This window comes from Jaculus jaculus, chromosome 13, assembly GCF_020740685.1.
Source record: "Jaculus jaculus isolate mJacJac1 chromosome 13, mJacJac1.mat.Y.cur, whole genome shotgun sequence".
Taxonomy (NCBI): domain Eukaryota; kingdom Metazoa; phylum Chordata; class Mammalia; order Rodentia; family Dipodidae; genus Jaculus; species Jaculus jaculus.
Window position 1 is genome coordinate 58,598,933 of NC_059114.1, and position 21,996 is coordinate 58,620,928.

The 21,996-nt window shown below is 39.7% G+C and overlaps 1 protein-coding gene across 1 annotated transcript in view; it reads left to right on the forward strand.

Moving 5' to 3' along the window:
* The window catches only part of LOC101609726, a 117,334-nt gene that overhangs the window by 43,756 nt on the left and 51,582 nt on the right, over positions 1 to 21,996 (forward strand). Inside the window, exons 7-8 of the mRNA XM_045132149.1 lie at positions 3,786 to 3,896; positions 16,049 to 16,227. Of these exons, the coding sequence (XP_044988084.1) occupies positions 3,786 to 3,896; positions 16,049 to 16,227 (290 nt within the window). The remainder of the gene's footprint in view (positions 1 to 3,785; positions 3,897 to 16,048; positions 16,228 to 21,996) is intronic.

Here is a 21,996-nt window from a genome sequence, read left to right on the forward strand (position 1 = left end):
CGTTTACTTTCCACTGAGCAGATCTATGAGCCAATCAGAGAGACAGTCAGAGGTGCCACTATTGCACAGGTGTGTCCATCTGGTCAGGTTGGTTGCTTTTGTATAGTAGTGCCCCCTGTTAGCACACATGCTGTTAGCAGCTCATGTAGCACTTTCCAGCACTGTACAGGGAGACCATCTGGGAACTGGCTTCCTTCCTGGTTCCATCCAGATCTCTAGCTATACTGTGGTGGCAGTTTGTGTGGTGACTTCAGCAATAGAGTCTTAACTTTCATCTCAGGTAGGAAATCAAGTGCTTTGGTAGAAGCCTGACTAATTTGGGGGACTTCTTAGGTCTCTCTGATAAATAGCTCAATGTGGACTATAACTGATTTCTGGTACTAGGAGTTGCAAGCAAGAGCCAAATGTTTTAGAGTTCGGCTTCATCTCACCCTCTCCAGGGCCATTCTTACTGGACAATCCCTGCATACTCCTTTTTGACAGTTGTATCATTTAATCTGATATCCAGGAGAAAAGTAAAATTTGATTTAAAATAACCTAAGAAAAACCCTATTACTATATAGCATATGCATTCAATTTTAATAGTTTGAAGCATAATTGCCAGATCTAGACAATAATTTAACACATCAATCAGCACAAATATTATCTTCAACTTCTCTATTTGCCCTTATAATTTTTAGGTATAATTCACTCACCCATTTCCAGATATACCTATCTGTTCTCAGTCTTTATTTATTTATCTATTTATTACTTCTGGAATAAATTAGAATAAAAACTATTGCTATTATAGTTACTCATATGAACTCAGCATAGAACTGTTGATATTCCTCTCACTTTGAAATTCTTCTCTGGCATCAGTGATTTTATCTCCTGAGTCTGTGCTCTCTATATTCTGGCTGTTCAGATTTATGTTTCTCTTTGCTGTCTTTCCCCTATGTCTAAAGGTAATTATTCTTCTATATTCTATCTTCAGTGCTCTACAGTTTTCTTCTTTCATTTGTCTGAGCTTTGAATACTGAATCTATTTCTAATGCCTATCTTATCTCTTGTGTTTTAAACATCCCCTCCCTCCCTCTCTCTCTCTCTCTCTCTCAGTTGAGCCCTAGGCCTCATTCATGCTAAGCAAAAAGTTTGCCACTGTGGTTTGTCTTGTACCCCCAGACTTATTTTTCCACCATGCCAATGAATACTTTATACCACACCTGGTTATTTCAATGTATCTACAAATAAGTAGATATTCAATCAACATTTAGCAAGCCCTTAACCTATGTCAGAGATTATACTAAGTGTAGGGAATACCATAGTAAATAATAAGTCATTTTACTTTATGGTTCATTAAGGATAAATAGATACACAAATGAGAACAATAGAACATTTCAGATTCTGTAACAGATTGTTAGGCCTTCAGCTCATGCTCATTTCCAGTCCTATTGCAGACCTGAATTAGTTCTAATAATAATAGTCCTACTGATCTGCTTAACTTAATCTCTATTCTAAATTAATCTTCTTAAAACCCACTGTATATCTATTTTCTACCTGCAGTCTTTAATGTCTCTCTATTATTGGAAGATCCAGTCCAAGTCCTACCTCTTCACCATCAGCACTTTCTGTTTTGGCTTTCTCCCTTACCTTGTCTCCAAGGCTGGCTATCTCCCCACTGCCTCTGCCAATAGCCAGCTTGTCTGAGTCACTAACTTTATGTCATGTCTTAAAGCATTTTGTTTCCATACTTTTGCTCAAAATGCTTATAGTTCATAGCATGTTGTTTTACTTTTTTTTTTTTTTTTGAAAATATGCTAGCTTTGGCAACAGAAAAGTCATTGATGGTTTAAGACATAAAATGAAGCTTATTAGTCTCAGCAATAGTCTAATATGGTTCTCCCTGTGAAAATAGTATCACCCACACAGGGCTTAATGGTTCAGGTTTCTTTTTCCTGCTCTGTCATCTGTTAGGGACCCAAAGTCATCTGCATTTGCCAGAAGATGAGAACAGAATAGGAATGGGTGGTTCTTAGTGTGTTAAGGCGTTGGGGTAGGGGAGCTGATCAAGCTTGGAAGCAGACACTTTGCTTCTTTGCATATTCCAGTAACTAAGGCTTGCTCATGCTGTGGGCTCAACTGCAGAGGAATCAAGAAAAAGCACCGAACTGTGAAGCCAGATAGAGAGATTTGTGAACACCTAGAAATCTCTACCACTTTGCCCTCCCTGTCACTCCCCACAACAGAGTTTCTTTATTCAGCAGAGTCAGACCATATACTCTATTTTCTCTGAAGATCATTTTTAAGCATTCCAAATTAGGGTGAGAATTTCCTTTTCCAATGTTTCACAATACCTGTCACCTGTGATATTTATTTCACACTTGTCATTTAGTATATTGCAAAGGTATTTTTCTTTTTTCTTTTTGGTTATCCGTGTCTTTTTTGCCAGTAGAATTTTATATCCTTGAAGGCAAAAGCTATGATACATAATTTTGCATCATTTATTTGAATGAATATTTAATAGGTATTTATTGAATGACTATATATGTGACAATATTGGGTATTATGGAGAATAGAAATATTAATAAGAAATTGTCACTGAATCTATATTGCCATTTTGATACTTAACCTAGAAAGCACTAGCATAAATAAGCCCTTTGAGCTCTTTTAGAAAATGGAGGAGTATATTCAAATAATCAGCAATGCCCTGAGATATAATACCATTTCAAACACAATTGTATATAAATGAGTCTAACTATCAAAGCTTACTCTTCACTTGTATATTGATGAACCATGCATTATCATCATCTACTATTATGAACAGATTTAAACCAACTGTAGTCAGTAAAAGTATTCCAAGTCATTTTACCACAATTGAGTCATGTTTGAAAATTCCCTATCTTTGAGGAGACCTATGGCAGTCTGCATTAAAAGTGGGTTGCTATGCAAGCCCATGAACAGCTTGCATGTACTCAGCATTGACATCTAAGAAGTGTCAGGAAATGGGCTTAAACTGGAGCAATAAAGAAAACCATAGATTTGAAGTGTTTCAGGAAGAATTTTAGTCATATATGCATGGGACAACTTATTTAAAACAAACCTGAGACAGCTTTTTTTTTTTTTTTTTTCCCTTAGAGATTATGAGTTACACTGCTTTAACTGAAGATGATAGAAATCCAAGGGACAAAACAACCTCTGAAAAGGCCCTTGCCATATGCTATAGCTTGGATTCTAAGGCCCAGGCTATTTTTGGTTTTCTTTCTGAAAAGGCTCAGGAAGGAGCCTAACAATAAAAGTAAAAGCAGCTTTTTTCTTTCTTTCTTGTTTTCTTTGTTTTTCTCTGACTACTCCAAGCTCTGTTTTGCCACAACTTCATAAGTATTTCAATTACTTGCTCCCTGAACAGTCCTGCACAGAAGCTCTGACCCCACCCCCACCCCCTTTTTTTCTTTATAGATGAAGATATTGAGGTTAAGTGATTTTCTCAGGGTTACAAAGAGACCTCGCAGCAATGAGGGAATGAGAACTAGCAGTCCAACCTTCTGGAGGATGAATAGATTGTGTTTCAGAGTGGCCTTACTATTATATTGCAGAGGGGACGCTTAGATGCCTGGCTGAATGTGCGAGCCCTGCGCGTGAAAAGGAGACTACAAGGAGAGCATTTTCGTTCCTACTAATGACATAGGCAATTGTCTAAAGTTAGAAAGAAAGGCCCTGTGGAGAAAGAGTCTTTTTAAAAGAGTACAAACAGCAGGACACTCAATTTTGGACCCTCCTCAATGAGACTGTTGTCTGTCTTCTTACAGACAGTGCAGCCGAGGAAGCCGGACTACAGATTGGAGATGTGGTGCTGTCTGTCAATGGCACCGAGGTCACCAGTGTGGAGCATGCAGAAGCTGTGCACCTTGCAAGGAAAGGTAGGTGAGCTGCTCACAGACTCCATGGGTCATCTGAAGGAGCAGAGAGCTGCACTACACTAAATGTTCAATTGGGACAAAGAGTCAGCTGCGGAAAGGTGACCAAGAAATTTGTTTTTCTGGGGATATCTTTAATGTGCCCATCATCAAGAGTTTCCCTAGGAATTAAGTCACTTTCTGCCACATATACCCTCTCAGTGGGTCACCAGCCAGAAATATGACAGCAATAAGCAAGGCATATTCTATCAACAAAAATGTTTATTTAAATAAACCAAAAAAGGTACTCTCATTATAAGCATTTATTTGCTATTTCCCTTCTTTTCAATTCCCCTTTTCTATTTCCTTTCCTCCTACATATATTTCTTCCTTTTCTTCTTTTTATTTTTTTTTTCTTTCTTTCCATCAGTTTATAGAAGTAAGAACATATGGGCTTTAGTGAGAAAAAGAAGAGAGTGTGTGTGCATTTTTTTCACAAGTCTAAAGCATCTAGTGATTCTCTTGGGACACCTGAGGCCTGCACTTGAAGCAATCCTGGCTCAGATTGTAACATAAATAGTAAGAACACCTACCCAGTGCCCCTGCGTCCCTTTACATTAAACTTGTGGAACAGTTTGTGTACTTTTCCACTCTGCAAAACAACTTATTTTCTTTGGCACCATGTTATAAATCCTTATCACAAATATAGAAAAATACTGTGTCCCATCACAGGGTTATGTGGTATAGTGTTCCTACCTGAATTCCTGAAGATCACATGCATGCTGCAGGGCCGCTGAGAAATAAGACAGTGTCATTATAAAACACATACCTGTGAATAACCACGTGTACCATTAGTACATGTCACTTGCTGAGCAGTATCTTCCACTTTCTCATCCTTTGGGGTTAGCAACAGCATAGGGCTTCTCTAGCATAGGCTAGCATGAGAAAATCACCAAACAACATGTCTTGATTGATTATTCTGAGCCATTCTGAGGTTGATTCTGACTTGGAATGTTGCTGCTGTGTAACACTTGCAGACGGCATATCAGAATTCAAGAGCATTGTCCATCAGCATGTATAACTCTTGTAAGGTTTAGAAAAATAGTTAGAAGGGAGAAAGTGTCTATAAACATGGAATGGAGGAGTAACTGGCTTCCGACAGGAAGATGAAATTATACTGGTAGTGAAAAGAAAGCTGATTTCACCCCTAAGCTTGCGCTACTCCTAGGAGGCACTTGGCAGCATGAGTGATGTGCTGTTCTAATCTGACCTCAACCACTCCGTATTTGTCAGACTCAGTCTCCCTCCTCTCTATAGAAGACTGCTGCCCTCTATCTTTGTCAACCCTCAAACCTAACACTGGGGACACCTCAGAAACAGAAGGAGAATTCTAGATCTGAGACACCAAAGAAGGGACAGGAAGAGACGGGAAAACAAAATTGTTTCTTACTGTTTTGTTGAGAAGTGTTGGAATGACAGTCAATACCAGAAAAGGTCTTAGCATTTCACGTGGGGAAAAGATTGAGCAGCTTGTTATTATTGCTTTTCTCCTTCATGTGACCCTTGTGGTTCAAGATCACTGAAAGCTGAAAATAAAAAAAGTGACAGCACCTACTACGGATAGCCAGAAAGATGCTCTTGCTGATCATGTGTTACTCAGGCATAATCATGTACACCTACTGAGGACTCTGTGCTTATTGAAAAGATTTTTAATTGAGAACCAGTGAGGAATATAGCAAAATAGCAGGGAAATTCTCTGAGAGTCAGGATCATCTCGTAAGGAAGTGGTCTCAGCAAATATACAGTGGCTGGGCTAAGCAGCCAAAATGCCTGATGCCTGAGAAATGCCTGCACATCATGACCACCAGTCTCACTAGAGGGGCACCAGAGATGGTCAGGATCTTAAACTTGATTCCATATTTTGTGAAATACTTTTAGATCCCAAAGCAAGATGAGTTATTTAGTAAAAGCAAAAAGGCATCTGAGAGACATAGTATAATAAAAATAGGACAATATATTGAACAATATATGATAAGTAAACCAGAGTGAACAGATTAGAGCAAAAACATTAAAAATAAGATCAATAACTATCATAAAAGTGGCCAAGAATGGCCTTTATAGATTTCTTTACAGAATTCTAGATATGAAGCAGAAGACCCAATTAAGGAAGATCCACTTAGTAGTGCTAGGTCTGATAGCCAAGAAGAGTGGATTATTTACTTAAAACTTTGTTGATAGGGTACATGCCAGGCTAAGTGTACATACACAAATAAAATAAGATTTTAAAAAGAACTAATATCTAAAATGTGGAAAAGGTATAAATGTTTGAGCTTGTTAGGAGATTTGGAGACAATAAATGCCATTGCCCACACATTGTTTTCTAATCATAGTAGAAAAGTCATAACAATTAACCATTCATATATCAGGCCATAGACAGAGCATAATCTGTTTTATGATTCAGTTAAATTAAAATTAATATATGACAGAATAACTTTTTGAAAAAGCTGCATGGCTAAAAGTTTACTAAGTGCTATTTAGAACTGAGTAACAATGAAAATATGACATGTTGGGAGAACATAACTAATTAGTATTTGGGGCAAATCATATTTTAAACACATTTCTCAAAAGCAAGAAACACTTAAATCAAGTTTCAACTCATTAATTTACCAGAAAAGCAACAGAGGAATCTCAAAGAAATCAGAAATAAAGACTGAACGTCAAAGTAGAAGTCATTGAAACTGAAAATAAAAAGAAAAACAGAATATTAATGAAATTAAGACCTAATTCTTTTATAGACAATATTGATAAATAAGAGGACATGAAGGCCAAAAGAACATAGCTGTGTCTAAGAGCCCTTCCTGTGCAAGCATAAAGTCCTGAGGAGGTCTGAGAAAGCAGTGCAGTTCTATCCCAAGGACTAATCACATAAATAGCTGGGCATGACCATGTGCATGTCAGTTTACGCCAATCTTGTTGGAATGGGGGGGGCAGAGACTGTAGAGAATTGTCCAGCTGTAGTGTGAGGATGATAAGCTCTGGAATCAAATAAGGAAGGGAAAAAAAGCGATGGGGCTGAAGTGACATTCTGCTCTGGACATAATAGGCAAGCACACCTCTCTGCAGGTGAGTGCTTGGGCTGCTGTATGAGCACTGGGACATACATACACTTTCATGCAAGCAAACAAAAAATGAATGTGAATGCAAAGGGGAAACATAAATATGCAAGGTTTTAGAAATGATAACATACTATTTTGAGCAATTTTATAATTAATTTAAAAAACAGATAAATGAGAACATTTTCTAGAAGCACTCAAAGTAACTAAATTAAGACAAGAGGCTAAGAAATCATTCTTGCATAATAAACTAATGTAGCTTTCAAAGAACACATAATCTCTATTTTATGGAATTCTTTCATAAAATAATGCATGCTTCTCACCTCACTTTTTGAAGGCATCTTGATTCTAGAACCAGACTAGTATGAAAAACCAAACAATTTGCCCATTTCACTTGTGAGTATGTAGATATGAATATTCTAATAGAAAGAGTAGTTAACTGAATGAAACTGTGTGGCAAATACACATAATACATCATAACCAAGATGAGCTTATCTCTTTAGTCATGTGGTTTACCATAAGAAAATACTCTAGTGCAATTTGTCATAGTAATATAAAGAAAAAAGATCACCTTACTCTCAATATACAGAACAAATTATTTAATAAAGTTCATTTTGTGTGTGTACATTTTTTTAAGTCCTTAACATAGTAGAAATGGCTGTTTCTTTCAATAGCCTGGAAAAGGTGATCTACTTATGTAGCTTTTCATGGCTATGAAAAAATAATTGAGATACTCAATGAATAAGGTGGAAGTTTATTTTGGCCTATGGCTTCAGACGTTTCAGTCCATGGTTGCTGACCCAGAGCATTGGGCAGTGGAGAGCAAGCTTACAGTGGCTGGAACACATTGCAAAAGAGGCTGCTTGCCTCAGCAGCCAAGAAGAAAAAAAAAAGAAGAAGAAGAAGGAGAAGAGCTTGGTATCCCAACTAATCCTTCGTGGGTACACCATCTTGCATTCAGGAGTACATTACCAATAAACATGACTTACTTCCATAGGCCTTACCTCCTAAAATTCTACCAGCTCCTACTAGTGCCAAAGACTGACAGCCAGCCATTGAACATACGGGCATTTAGATGAACTGATAAGCCAAACCATTACATGACCAGAATCCTCCTCAGCAAAAAAGAATAATACATACACACAAAGAAACACATCTAATGGAGAAACATTTCTCTTGAGGTTGAAAAATAAAAAACAGTGCTGATGATAACAAGCCTTTTCAGCACAGTGGTGAAAAATCTGTCAATAAAACAAGCAAGAGAAACAGTAATGTCCTGAAAAGGAAGACACAAAACCATTCTTACTTAAAGATTACATCTTTATAACCAAATCTTAGAACTAAGAAGAGACTATCAAAATAAGTACCTCTGTATTAAAATTAGCAGTAGTTACAAGTTTTAGTAAATAAAAAGAAAATTGAAAGACTATGATATGTGGTTAATATTAATGACAAATTACAAGGTGGTTGTGATTAATTTATTGAAGAATGCATAAGAACTTATTGGAAAAATACTTATGATTCCATCAACGTACATAAAAAAAAATTTAGGGCTGAGGATATAGCAACAACTGTAGAGCACTTGTTGAAAATGTGCAAAGGCCTAGGTCAATCCCCAATGGAGACCCCCCAAAAAAAACTTAAAATATGGAATATTTTAAAGACTTTATAGGAGAAAATTTTGTAAAGCTCTTAGTTCACCAAAAATTAATTTAAAAATTTAATAATGCTTGAATTAAGTTTTACTAAAATGTGTACTTTGTAATACATCTGCAAGAATACTTAAAGATAGCTACAACATTAATAAATAGTACAAAACAGTATTCCAGATCATAAGGCATATTCTGAATTTATCATGAAAGATTAAAAATGTGGTTTCATTTGTTATTGGTGCTTTTTTCTCTTTTATTTATTTATTTTTGGTCCTCCCACCTCCACTTCTTGAGTGCTAGGATGACAGGTGTTGCAGTCCAGTTCGCATTGCTGGTAGCAATCACCCAACCAAGAGCAGCTTCTGGGAAAAAGAGACTTATTTTGGCTTACAGGCTCGAGGGGAAGCTCCACAATGGCAGGGGAAAACGGTGGCATGAGCAGAGGGGGGACATCATCCTTGGCCAACATAAGGTGGACCAAAGCAACAGGAGACTGTGTCAAATACTGGCAAAGGGAAATTAGCTATAGCACCCATAAGCCCGCCCCCAACAATACACTCCCTCCAGGAGGCATTAATTCCCAAATATCCATCAGCTGGAAACCTAGCATTCAGAACACCTAAGTTTATGGGGTACACCTGAATCCAACTACCACATTCTGCCCCTGGCCCCCATAAATTGATAACAATACATGATGTAAAATGCAATGCATTCATCTAACTTTAGAAGTCCCATAGTTTTTATCTATTCTAATGATGTTCATACATCCCCATAGTCCAAGATCTTTTAACTGAGCCATAACACCAAAAGATAACATCAAAAAACCCATAATGGCACAGAATAAATATTCACACTGCAAAATATGACAATGGGCATAGCAAAAAAACATTCAACCAATACAAGATTTAAAACAACCAGGGCAAACATCAAACTCCGTAGCTTCAAGTCCAACAACTCTAGCCAGTGACAAATCTCCAAGTCTGATAATTCTAACCAGCAACATCTCTGGCATTCCAATTCTGACCCTCCAGCTAGGCTACTCACAGTCCTGGAAAACTTCATCGGGTCGGCAGCTCTCCTTGGCAGCCATCACATGGTCCTGGAATCTCCACTGGGTCTCCACTGCAAGCCACAGTTCATCCTCATGGCCCCGTGGGGTCTCTATGCAGGCAACCAACAAAACCAGCTTCACACTGCCCATGAATATTTCCAAAACACAAGACCATGTTGCAAACTCAATGACCCTCTCTTTCCTGCATTTCTTATACTCCACAATACCACGTAGGGTGACAATTTGTTTATCCATAGGAGAATAAAGCAGACTTTGAAGAACAGGACACTCCTTCAGCATTCAGGCCCCTTCAAAAGAATCGACATTCTTCCTGTTGCCCCAGTGCAGGTCAGCTAGCCCTGTCTCTCAGTTGCAGCTGAATGGGCAACAGTTCACCCAAAGATTTTTTCTTTCTGTGACATATCCCTCTGCCCACACCAGTTCATTTCTAAGCAAACCAACCCTGTACAACTTCTCAGGACACAGGCATAAGAGCAAGCTTCTCATACAAACTGCTAGCCCAGTCCAAGCAAAGCTCTTTCTCACCCTCATAAGCCAAACCTCACAGTCCATAGTTCTTACTGCATTCAGGCCCTTCAACTCTGACCAGAATAGTCCATCAAGCTGTACTTACAGCACTGCAAGGTGTCTCTTAGGTCAAAGTTTCAAATCCTCCCACATTCCTCTGAAAATCAGCTCCAAAAGGTCAAAACCACACAGTCAGGTGTCTAGCAGCAATCCCACTCCTAGGTACCATTTTACTTTTGCAGTCCAGTTCACATTGCTGGTAGGAATCAACCAACCAAGAGCAGCTTCTGGGAAAAAGAGATTTATTTTGGCTTACAAGCTTGAGGGGAAGCTCCACGATGGCAAGGGGAAACGATGGCATGAGCAGAGGGTGGGACATCACCCCCTGGCCAACTTAAGGTGGACCAAAGCAACAGGAGAGTGTGCCAAACACTGACAAGGGGAAACTAGCCATAATACCCATTAGCCTGCTCCCAACAATACACTCCCTCTAGGAGACATTAATTCCCAAATATCCATCAGCTGGAAACCTAGCATTCAGAACACCTAAGTTTATGGGGGACACCTGAATCAAACCACCAGAACAGGTGTGTGCCACCACATCCAGTTTTATAACATTTTTCAAATTTTGCACCTTGAGTGTGGCGCTGGGACTTGATTCCAAGGTCTTATGAATGCTAAACATTTGCTGTACCAATGAGCTACATCCTCAGCCCCAGGTGGGGTTCTTTTATAAGAACATGTAATAAACCAGTGGGCTGGAAGGGATAAGAAAGCTCAATGAATATAAAAATATTCATCCAAAGTTTATTTGTGACAGAAGCAGTGCCACCAAACAAAAAGGACAAAATTCTATGTGTCCTATTTTTACAAATTAGTGATCTTTCTGTATTATGCCTTATACATTACACCATTTACAGAGATAGACTTCAGAGCTATCTCAGTGACTTCAATATTAAAGTTAAAATCACTGTCAATAAAAGAAATTGGAGGAGCATAATTCTGTCACTAATCAAAAGCTGTAAATTGTCAAGAAGAGGATATTTTAGATCTCCTAGATTATATAAAGTGAAAGAAAGTTAGACAATAGCAGCCATGATAAGGACGTAAAGATAACAAAACAAGTCTTCATGTGCTCTTACTGGGAGATAGGCATAGCAGAGAGCATTCTGATTGCTCCCAGTGAAGCCCCTATAAATCTCATATCCTAGCAGTTGCACTTCTGGGCAGATAAACTTAAAAAACTACTTAAGGGACAACTACAAGGTCATTTGTTGCAGTTTTCTCTATGATAGAAAGAAACTAGAGGCAGTCTGAATGAACATCACCTGGGGAATGGATAAGTAAGGTATAATATATGCAAGTTCTGCACTTTGAAACTATATAGAAGGTATGCATCTAGCCAGCATCATGGATAGAGTTTAAAAACATAATTTTGAGCTTAAAATGAAAAGACTAGAGTATGACAAAAGCAGGAAAGATGAGAGAGTGAGAACATAAAACCATTTACATAAAATAAGCAGATATATAAGATAGTATAGTCACACTGCTGCATCAAGCACATTTTCTAAGTGCTTTTTATTGGGGATGGTGTAGAACTGTGAAGAGAAATGAGTTAAAACTATACAAAACAAGGATCTCAAATTCCTGTGCAATCATTTACCAAGCTCTCAATCTTATGATGGGCAATAAAAGAATGTCCCTAGGATAGGGAGCAAACATACACAATTTTAGCTCAATGTATATTCAAAAATTTATAGGTAGTGATGGTTCAAGAAAACCAAACAAAAGAGACAACTCAGAAGCATTGGGTCTACAGAAAGAATGTACATGGCTATAAAACTGATTGAGGTTTATGATCAAATAAGGTTTCACAAAATAGTAAATTCTAGACCTCGTTGCATGTTAGACTCTACAGAAGATTCTTATAAATGTGAAATTCATGGTGATGGCCTATGCATTTGTAATTTTAGGCAACCTCTCCCTGGCAATTCTTTCACCATCAGCTCAGCACCAGTGCAGCCAGCGCCTTAAAGTCCAGTACCAGTACAGCCAGCATCTTAAAGCCCAGCACCAGAACAGCCAGTTTCTTAAAGCACAGCACCGATATGGCCATTTGTTACAGTGTTCTCGGCTGAAGAAAGAAAATAGAGGCAGTCTGTATCCTATGACTGACTGCAAGCCTGTTTCATTATCTTTCCTCATGAGACTAGCATGAGAAAGGGGGACACTACACAATCTCTAATTATATTAATTAGCATTACTAATTGATGATACTAATCATGTACCAGTACAAATTACCTTGATTTTGCTGATGGAAAACTGAAACATTTTTTAATAGTAGCTTATTTCACATAACGACAACACTTCTATGTCAATCTTTGGTGTTTACTTTCTTGCTTGCTTTTTGAGCCATGGTCTCACTCCTTAGCCTAGGGTAGCCTTATACTCAGGATCCAACCTCCTGACCCAGATGACCCTTTGTTTAATTAGGTTGTTCTTACACTGTGGACTTGGCTGTTATAGATGGGCTGGCTATTTGCAGTCTTACAGAATTCATCACCAACAGAAGAATAAGGAAACACAGTGAAGCTCCATCAACCCAGAAGTGCTTTGTCCCCTTAGGACTTTGTTTCACTAAGTGCGGGCTTTACTAAAATCCAACACACAAATGGCTCCAGAGGCCAGGTTCTCAGCTGCTGAACACAGCACAAGCCCTCGGGGACAGAATGTGTCTTACACATTTCTCTTCCTCACTTGTGAGGGTGGCAGAGTTTGTCTGACAGCAGAGGTGCGACTCTGACACAGTTTACGATGGGTGGCATAATAAGAAGACAGTCAGGCAAGGAGAAAGTGTGAATTAGAAAAAGAAATTATTTTTCTCTTTCCTGTAGCTGTAAATAACTTCACCACAACCCTGCTTCCAAGCCTCTGGGCCAAATGTTACAAGGAAAGGGTTTGCTGTGTAGCTTTTTTCCAGAAGGACTCTGTTATAAGCCATCTGGATTTGCTAAAGATGTGGGTTTTCAAACTCTCTTATCTCATGAAACTAATATTTCTCTCAACTGTGTCACTACAGGCTGTAGACATTTACCTGCCTGCATCCTTTATCCTACATGCCAGCAGAAGCTGGAAAGATGTCTAGGAGAGAAAGGCAGTGATCATCTCTAAGGGTCAGATGGTTGATTGACAGAAGTCCTACAGGGAGATTGAGACCAAGAATGTTGTCGCTGAGACATGTTGAGGCTCAAAGTAAAAGTAGACAGAGGGGATGGGAACAGAGTCAAGGAAAGGAAGGAATGGCAGCTGGTGGCAAAGTCTATGCTAAGTAGCAGAACCTCTTGGAAACAGAAATGCTTGGGGACTTGCAACTCAAACTGCAGTTGAGAGCTTGTTACAAATCTAGAATCTCATGGCTCATGCTGGACCTATGAGATAAAGACCTACAGTTTAGTTGGTTGGATGGCATTTACAATCACCTTAAGAAGCAACAAACTAAATTGCTTCCTCATTTCAGGCTCCTGGTAAGTTAACAAATAAGTATGAACAAAATCAGGAGGTTTAGTTATTTTAACACACACACACACACACACACAAAATGACTATTCAAATAGCCTTTATTGGAAGATAGATTAAAAAATGTACAGTCTCAGTCATGTTCCTTTGTGAATGTCCAGCCAATTCCTCTGAGTCCTGATTGCACCTGGTAGAGTATAAAAGCACCATCCCGCGACAGCTGTTTGGAGCTCAGCAACTCCCCACACATCAGGCCCATGTCCTGATTCTGGATGTGAGAAACTTTCCTCTAACATGACGAAGACATGCTGAAGCAGGACCATCTGTATCCCTGCCCCACAGGGAGGTTTTGTGTGGTGCACCAAGTTATGTTTATGGCCAGCCTAAAGCCCAAGAACAGTCTGAACTGTATCAGAGAAAGCCTACACAGGCTGTGTTAGCAAGGCAAAAATGACCTCCAGGGGCAGCCTACTGCTGCAGTACATAAATAAATTGGCAGATGTGTCAACCATGCACATTAGTCCAGGAGTGCAGTTCTTTAGGGACTGAAGTCCAAAGACAAAGACATTTGTGGGTTGCTGGTCAATCTGGAGCATTTCTTCTAATTTTTCTGGATGTGTTTTTGACAGAAGCTTAAGGGCAGTTCAATAAATTAAAATGTATTTACATGGCAATGAAGAATTATCCTGACATACAGAGAGTTATTTAATTACCAAGGTGCTTCGTGTGCTGCTAAAGTTAAGACTGTGTCAGCCTTTCTGGGACAAATCTTTATTTTCAGGGCCATGTGGCTCAGCCAGGAATGATCCCCTGGGTTGGAGCTTGTCATTTATTGAAGATGAGTCTCCTCACTGACCCCCATTTCCATAGACAGCTCTAAACAGATCGGTAATCTCAATGTCAGACATCATGATGAAGTCAGCGCTGCCAAGGCCAAAAGTCCCCCTTCAGGGATGTGGCCTCCTTCTCAGAGGAATTGTAAATGAAGTCATACACCATTTGCAGTCTTCAAAGCATGTCAGGGTAGCTGTCTGTCTGAGTGGCATTCACAGAGCTAGCTATCTCAGGGCATCAGAAGGTAGGTGCATAGTCTCCCTGCTGGCAGCATCAAAGCGCAGCAGGTAAGAAGTGACCACATGCTACCAGGAGCAGGAGCATTTCCCCAAGCTACACTCTGCACCAGTCCTGTGAGAAAGGGGGACCAGAAAAAAAGCCACTGTCAGAAAGAAGGGATAGGAACATGGAAGCTCAGGGTTAAACTCTCCACTTAACGAGGATTGTGGTGGTGTAGAAGAGCTGATTGGGGGGGGGGGCAGGAGCTCCTCAGCCCTCCTACTTCTGGATCCAGGGGTTGATTTTATGAAGACACAGTTTGGGCACCAAATGCAAGTAAGGACTTCCATCTTCCTTTTGGCTAATCTGGGTCAAAGAGGATAATTTTCTCAAGTAAACATGAGGGAGGAAAGCCCGGTGTCACACAGCTTCTTAGGAAGTAAATCAAGATAACTTTAAAGATTGAGTTTATGGAGCTGGGGAGATGGCTCTGTGGTTAAAGATGCTCTCTTGCAAAACCTACCCAACTAGGTTCAATTCCCAAGCCACCCACATAAGCTGGACACAAAATAAAAAAAAAAAAAAAAAAACCACATTAAAAAATAATGAAAAGGGCTGAAGAGATGGCTTAGTGGTTAAGGTGCTGCCTGTGAAGCCAAAGGACCCAGGTTTGATTCTCCAAGGCCCATGTAAGGTGGATGCACAAGGTGGCCAAGCATCCAAAGTTCATTTGCAGAGGCTGAAGGCCCTGTCACACCCAGGGTCTTCTTTCTCTATCTGCTTCCTGTCTTACAAAAAAATAAAATAAAAGTTTTTTTGTTTTTTTTTTAAGTGTGTCCATATGGTGTTTGCAAAGGCAAAAGGCCCTGACATACCCATGTGTATGGACACACATGCACACAAACACACATGTGTGCAAATAAATAAAACAAATGTATAATTAACATTTCACTTAATATTATTACATCTGGTAAAAGTGGACAGACTTGCAGAACCCATGATCAGTGGCCACATGGACTTGTTAAAGGTAGTTTTGCACTACAAGCCAGAAAGCCTGGGTCCAACCTCTGCCCAACGACTTTTCCCTCTCTAGTACTTCTTTTCCTCACAGAGGTTTGACTTTAAAAACTTCATTTATTCCAATGGTAGCATTTTATTTTGACTAGTTCTAGAAACTTCTGCACAGTGATTGCCCCTTCCCCCACCCCCCACCAGGATTGCATGATTTTAAGCCACTGAACTATCCCAAATTCATGCCTCTAGGTCCCGACATCTTGACTCTGGTGGTAGGATCTGACATCAGCCGCTGTCCCAACACCCCGTGGCCCACGTGCCGTGGCTACCTGCACAAGAGGAGCCAGTCTGGCTTTCTGAAGGGCTGGAGGAAGAGGTGGTTTGTGTTGAAGTATGATGGCTACCTCCAATATTACAAACATAAAAAGGTAAAGTGAAGGGAATAATGGCTAGCCTGAGTAAGCAAAGCCTGGGAACTTCAGTTCTGTGAGCACTTCCACACCTCAAGTCCATGCAAGGGACCACATTGCAGGACTCTGAAAACTACTCTGCTTTGTGACTGCCCAGGAACCTTTCCTCCCTCAAAGACCACAGGATTATAATTATAGCATAATGATAATGATACTGTCTTCTGACGCATAGATCAAGACTGGTATATACTTCTCTCATTTATTTCTATTTTCTGATCCTCTTTGAAAACTTTCTTATCAATGCCAAGAAAATAAAAGGCAAACTAAATACATAATAGCATAGATAAACGAAGGTGGGTCTTAGGCAAAGACAGCTTCTTGGGCTGCAGTGCCTGGACATTGTTCCCTGGTAAGCAGAACTTGGCTGTGATGCAGGCCTCTGAGGCAGAGTACTAGACAAGTCACTTGGCACACCTTGTTTCAGTTTCTTCTAACTCTGGGTGAAGGTGGCAGTCACAGCAGGTATATTCTCAAAGCTAGGCTGGCACAGTACTCTTCTCAGATGTTTCTAATTGGGTGCATCTGGAGTGAGCCCAGGCCTGTGCATTTTGGAGAAAGCTCTTCAAGTGATTCTAACACAGTTCACATCTTGTTAGCATCAGTGTTTTCTTGGCTTTATCCAATCCAATGTCTAATTTCATTAAGCAGATGCAAACATGATACAAAACAGAGATTTTATGCAGAAATCCCAATTTCCAACCTTTATTAAAGTATTTCTAACAACATTGCCAGAAGTTGAACAGAGTCTTCCTCGTGGGGAGGACATGCACACTCCCATCTAGCAAAGGGCCCACCGTGCCCACTGCCTCACACCCTGTTGGCTTCACTCCAGCCACATCCATGACCCCCTTCAAATCAGGGTTCAAAGCAAGTATTTTGGTTATTTGCTCACTCATGACACTACCATATATTTCTGCCTTCATTTTACACTTCCCTAGTATATGCTTATGTATAAACAACTTGCTTTCCAGACCCAGTCAATAAAGGGATCAGTGCATTGCAAATGTGAGGAATGCCTTTGCATACTGAATTATTGTCAAGAATTTCTATTCTTGAGTTATGAATCACTTATTTGTGACACAGATCATGAACTCCTCAGCCTTTCGTGACAGCATGAGCTATGCCTGTACTTAGAAAAACTTTGTCTCCCTCCAGTGCAAGAAAATAGGATTCTCTCTGACCAGATTGAGAAACAGTGGTCTGTCCTTGGATTCTGTTTTCTGAGTATTAAAATGGAACAGACAAGAAGTTTTCAACCTAGGAAACATCTGTGGAAACATAAGAAACAAGTTTCCAAACTGTGAAAACATGTATATTTGTGTTTAGAAAACCTAGAAGGAGTTTCCCCTAAATTCATATGCAAACACTCTCTTTCCTCTTGGCTTCTGAATTAAGCTTTTGAGGTAATTCTGATTTGTGAACTGGTATCACAACAAAGTTGATTAACATCTAAATTAAAAGACAAAAAAGTAATTAAGCTTGAAAATTACTCTCAGGAAATTATAATGCTGAGATTATGTCCATCTTGCCTTCCATTGATAATTTTTGCTATTCCCTCTTACAAAATAGTGATAATATTGACAGCCTATCTCAAAAAAAAATAGTGATAATAGTAGCTGCTAGTTTTTAACACCTTTCTTTAGCAAATTAAATATATTGAACAACTGTAAGTCAAACATCTCTTGTTTTCAGATTTTTAGGGCTGGAAAGAATGGCTTAGTAATTAAAGCACTTGCCGGTAAAGCTAGAACCCATGTAAACCAGATGCACATTGTGGTGCATGTGTCTAGAGTTCATTTGCAGTGGCTGAAGGCACTGGTGGGTCCATATTCTCCCTCCCCCACTCCATCCCATAAGTAAGCAAATTAAAAAAAAATTAAGATTCTCGGTTGCTAAGATTCAGAATGGTTCCTGAAGCCAATATTTAGGGCCTGGGTTTGTCCTGTCACCATCAGATGACTGGTATTATGTTTAAGGTGATTTTATGCATTTTTTAATTAATGCATTTAGGTGAAAAATGTATTGTAAAATTTACCATAACCCCCACTATTATTCATTTCCTTACTTACCAAGTCTTTGGGATTTGAGAGCTTGAATATTGGGGTGGCATACATATCAAAAATGAGATCAAGCTGGGTGTGGTGGCCCATGCCTTTAATCTCAGCACTTGGGAGGTAGACATAAGAGGATCACCGTGAGTTCGAGGCCACCCTGAGTCTCCGTAGTGAATTCCAGGCCAGCCTGGGCTAGACTGAAACCCTATCTTGAAAAAACAAAAAAAAAAAAAAAAAAAAAAAAAGAGAGAGAGAGAGAGATCATAGTGGTAATAGTTAAATTTAACATGTTTTAACTGTTTCTCGTATGTTTGAAAAAGACACGTGTATGTTATGATTAGAATGCAACTAAGTAAAGGAGATTATGTATAATGCAAGTATAAACATCATTGCCACAATATGTTTTAATGCAACTGTGGTAGCATATTAAAAATACAGTTTTTGAAGAGCCAAAATCAGGTCCCTTGAAGTGCTACAGATTCCAGAATACATTATATCTGATCTTTAAAATAGATAGCAATGCCAGAGAAGAGTTAATGGGGCATACAAAGAACATAACAGAATAAATTAGCAGAAAATGAGCTCAGCCAAACCGAATCCATTCAAGCAACAAATATTTATGGAGTACTTTTTATAAGCCAAGCATTATATAAGCAGTGGGAAGGCAACAAATCAGATATAGAACTTGCCCTGTTTGTGCTTATAGTTCCATGGATGGGAGTGAAATTAAGAAATAAATCCATAAATAAATATGTAATTATGATTAGTATTACTAATAAAATGAGAGAGAAGGGTGGATTGAGGTGGGGGAGAAAAGAAGAAAACCATACCAGTCTGGTTGAATCATGAAGTAGACTCACACACTGCTTTAAACAGGATTTTAAAAAATTGTTTATTAATTTATGTACAAGCAAAGAGACAGACAGATGGATTTTTATGGGTGTGCCAGGGCCTAAGGCCACTGCAAAGGGAATCCAGATGCATGCACAACTTTGTGCATCTGGCTTTACGTGGTTACTGGGGAATCAAACTCAGATTGTTTGGCTTTGCAGGCAAGCGCCTTAACAGCTAAGCCATATTGCCAGCCCTAAACAGGAATTTTGAACAAATAGTTGTTAAACTGTAATATAAAGTAATAATTAGAGGATATAAGAAAACTCCATATGGTACCAGATGCATATTCCAGGAAGGAAAAACTTAGAAGGTTTCTCCTTTTCCGAATCTGGGCATTTCAATCTCACTGGAGAGAGTTTAATCCACTGGATGGCATTCTAGCCAACTGCTTTGCCAGGCAAGCCAGAGCACTCTGCAATCCCAGTACAAACAGGAGGCAATTCTCTGGGGCCCACATGGGGCAGGCATACCTCAGGTGGGGTTAGTGCATAGTTACAGGGCGAAGATGGAGAGCTCATGAAGCCTGGGCTATGAAATGTCCCTGTCAAAAGGGGCGGTTTAGGAAAAACTACATGAGCCAGTCCTTGGGGAGGAGGGAAGTAAGCAGAAAGAAGTGGGGAATCAGAATGGACAGGGGAAGTATGCAGAATGTTCATTTGGAGGGGATCACTGAAAGGTGAACCCCAGGGCCTCCTAGGCAGACAAGGTCTTAGAGCAGCAAGATATCCTGGGTGCATAGCTGGTACAAAGTGTACTCCAGGTCCACCCTGCTGCAGCTGGAATGAGAAGGAGCTCCCTTCCCCTGCAGTGTTCCTCCAGTGCCCTCTGCTGAGAAATGTTAGCACCACCATGGTGCTCTCTAATAAAGGAGAGCCCCAGAAGGAATCCAGTGCAGAACAACAAAGTGCCAACCGAGGGCTGGATTTGAAGCTGAGAGGGGCTGAGAACAATAGGTCAATAACCTGGGAAGAAGAGCAAAATGAAAAGACTAGCTAAATTAGGATAAGGGTGAGTATATAAAATGTTCCTGTTCAGGGACATAATACTTCAGCTGAGACCTGAAGGCTGAGTAGAAATTATCTAGACAGAAAGTTAGGATGAGCACTTATTCTCCAGGCAGAGGAAACAAGCTGTGTGAACTCTCTAACCAGGAGCAGGGTGTGACGGGTTAGCAGAACTTTTAAACAGTTCAGTGTGACGTAAGCCAGAACACAAGACGGAGGAAGGGGTTGGATATAGTGAGGAAGGTGACTGGGAGGCAGCCCTGAAGAGACTCAAAGCGAAAGTCGGGGGTTTGGAATGCTCTTCTGACTATAAAAGAAAGCCAAAATGTGCTTTAGGTGAAAGAATTTCCTAGGCCCTTTCTAACTGTCATGTTGAAAATGAATTAGAGAGTGAGAAGAATAGCATGGACATACCTGTGAGAAAGCTAGTGTTACTGCCTAGACAGGAGGCAACAGTAGCCTTGATCTAGGTGAGAGTAGAAAACTAGGTAGACCGACCTCCAGATATGTTTAAAAGCCAGAATTACTAGATCTGGTCACTGACTGAGCATGGTAGGGAATCATACCAAATGCCACATACTGAAAGGCTCAAAGGATGGGCAATGGCTTGGGAGGCTGAGAAGTGCAAGAGGAAAGCAGGGGCAGAGCCAGCCTCAGTGAGGGCTCACTCGCTGCTTTAGAGAGGGCTGCTTTAGAGAGGGCGTCTCCTCGCTGCAGGGCAGTGTGTGTGGGGGGGTGGCAGGAATCTTGAAAGTCTTACACAGGGTCTTAATCCCATTCATGAGGGTTTCAGCCTCATGACCTAATCTCCAATGATGCTTCCCCCAAACCCATTTAAACTGAAGCTCAGGTTTCACCATATGAATGCTGGGGGCAGCAATAATTTTACATCATAGGGGAAGAGCAGTGAGGATGGTTCACTTTCCTAGTCAGAGTGTTTGGTTAGATGAGGTCCCGTTTCCAGAAATGGGAGCAGAGTATCTAAGTATAGAATACAGGAAAATAAAGCAGTTCAGGTTGAGCTAATGTGGTATTGTGATTGACAGTCTGATTGGCAGGCCTTTGGAAGATGGTCAAGATTAAATTGGGAAGAAAAGGTTGAGACGTGAATAGATACACGTAATCGTTGCATATAATGTATATGGCAGAGTAGAACATATGGTGAATCTAGACAGTGCTTAAAGCTACAGAAATTGATGAAGTTGTTAAGGAAGAGAATATAAAGGGAGGTTAAGACAGCCTTTAATTCAAGCCTTAAAGGAATGAGGAAGAGAGGAAGACATAGAAAAGGTTATTGAGAGGGGTGGCCAAAAAAGTATAAACGAAACCCAGAAAAGATGTACCATACAGCCAAGACAAAAATAAAAAGTTGAAACTTTTTATAAATAGGTAAGCAATAAGGAAATAAGGTAATATTTTTCCCACTGATGTCAAGAGGCCATATGGAAAGAGTATTAGAAAGCATCCTAAAGCTCTATGGGTATCTTAGAAGCCACTGGCAGTCTTGGCAAGGGCAGTTTGGGGTTATGTAGGGTGAATTTGAAAAGAGTCTATTCATGAATATGAGTGGAAAGTTGAAAATAGAATTCAGAATTTAGCCTTTTTAAAAAGCTTGACTGCGAAGCAGACTAGAATAATAGGGTTACTGAAGAATATTTGGCCCTTAAAATTAATGTAATTACTAATATAATTGAGTTGTAAGTTGATATAATCATTTTTACTTTCAACTTTTCTCTCCTCTTCTACATTTCTTTTCCCAACTTTTCTTCATTTCA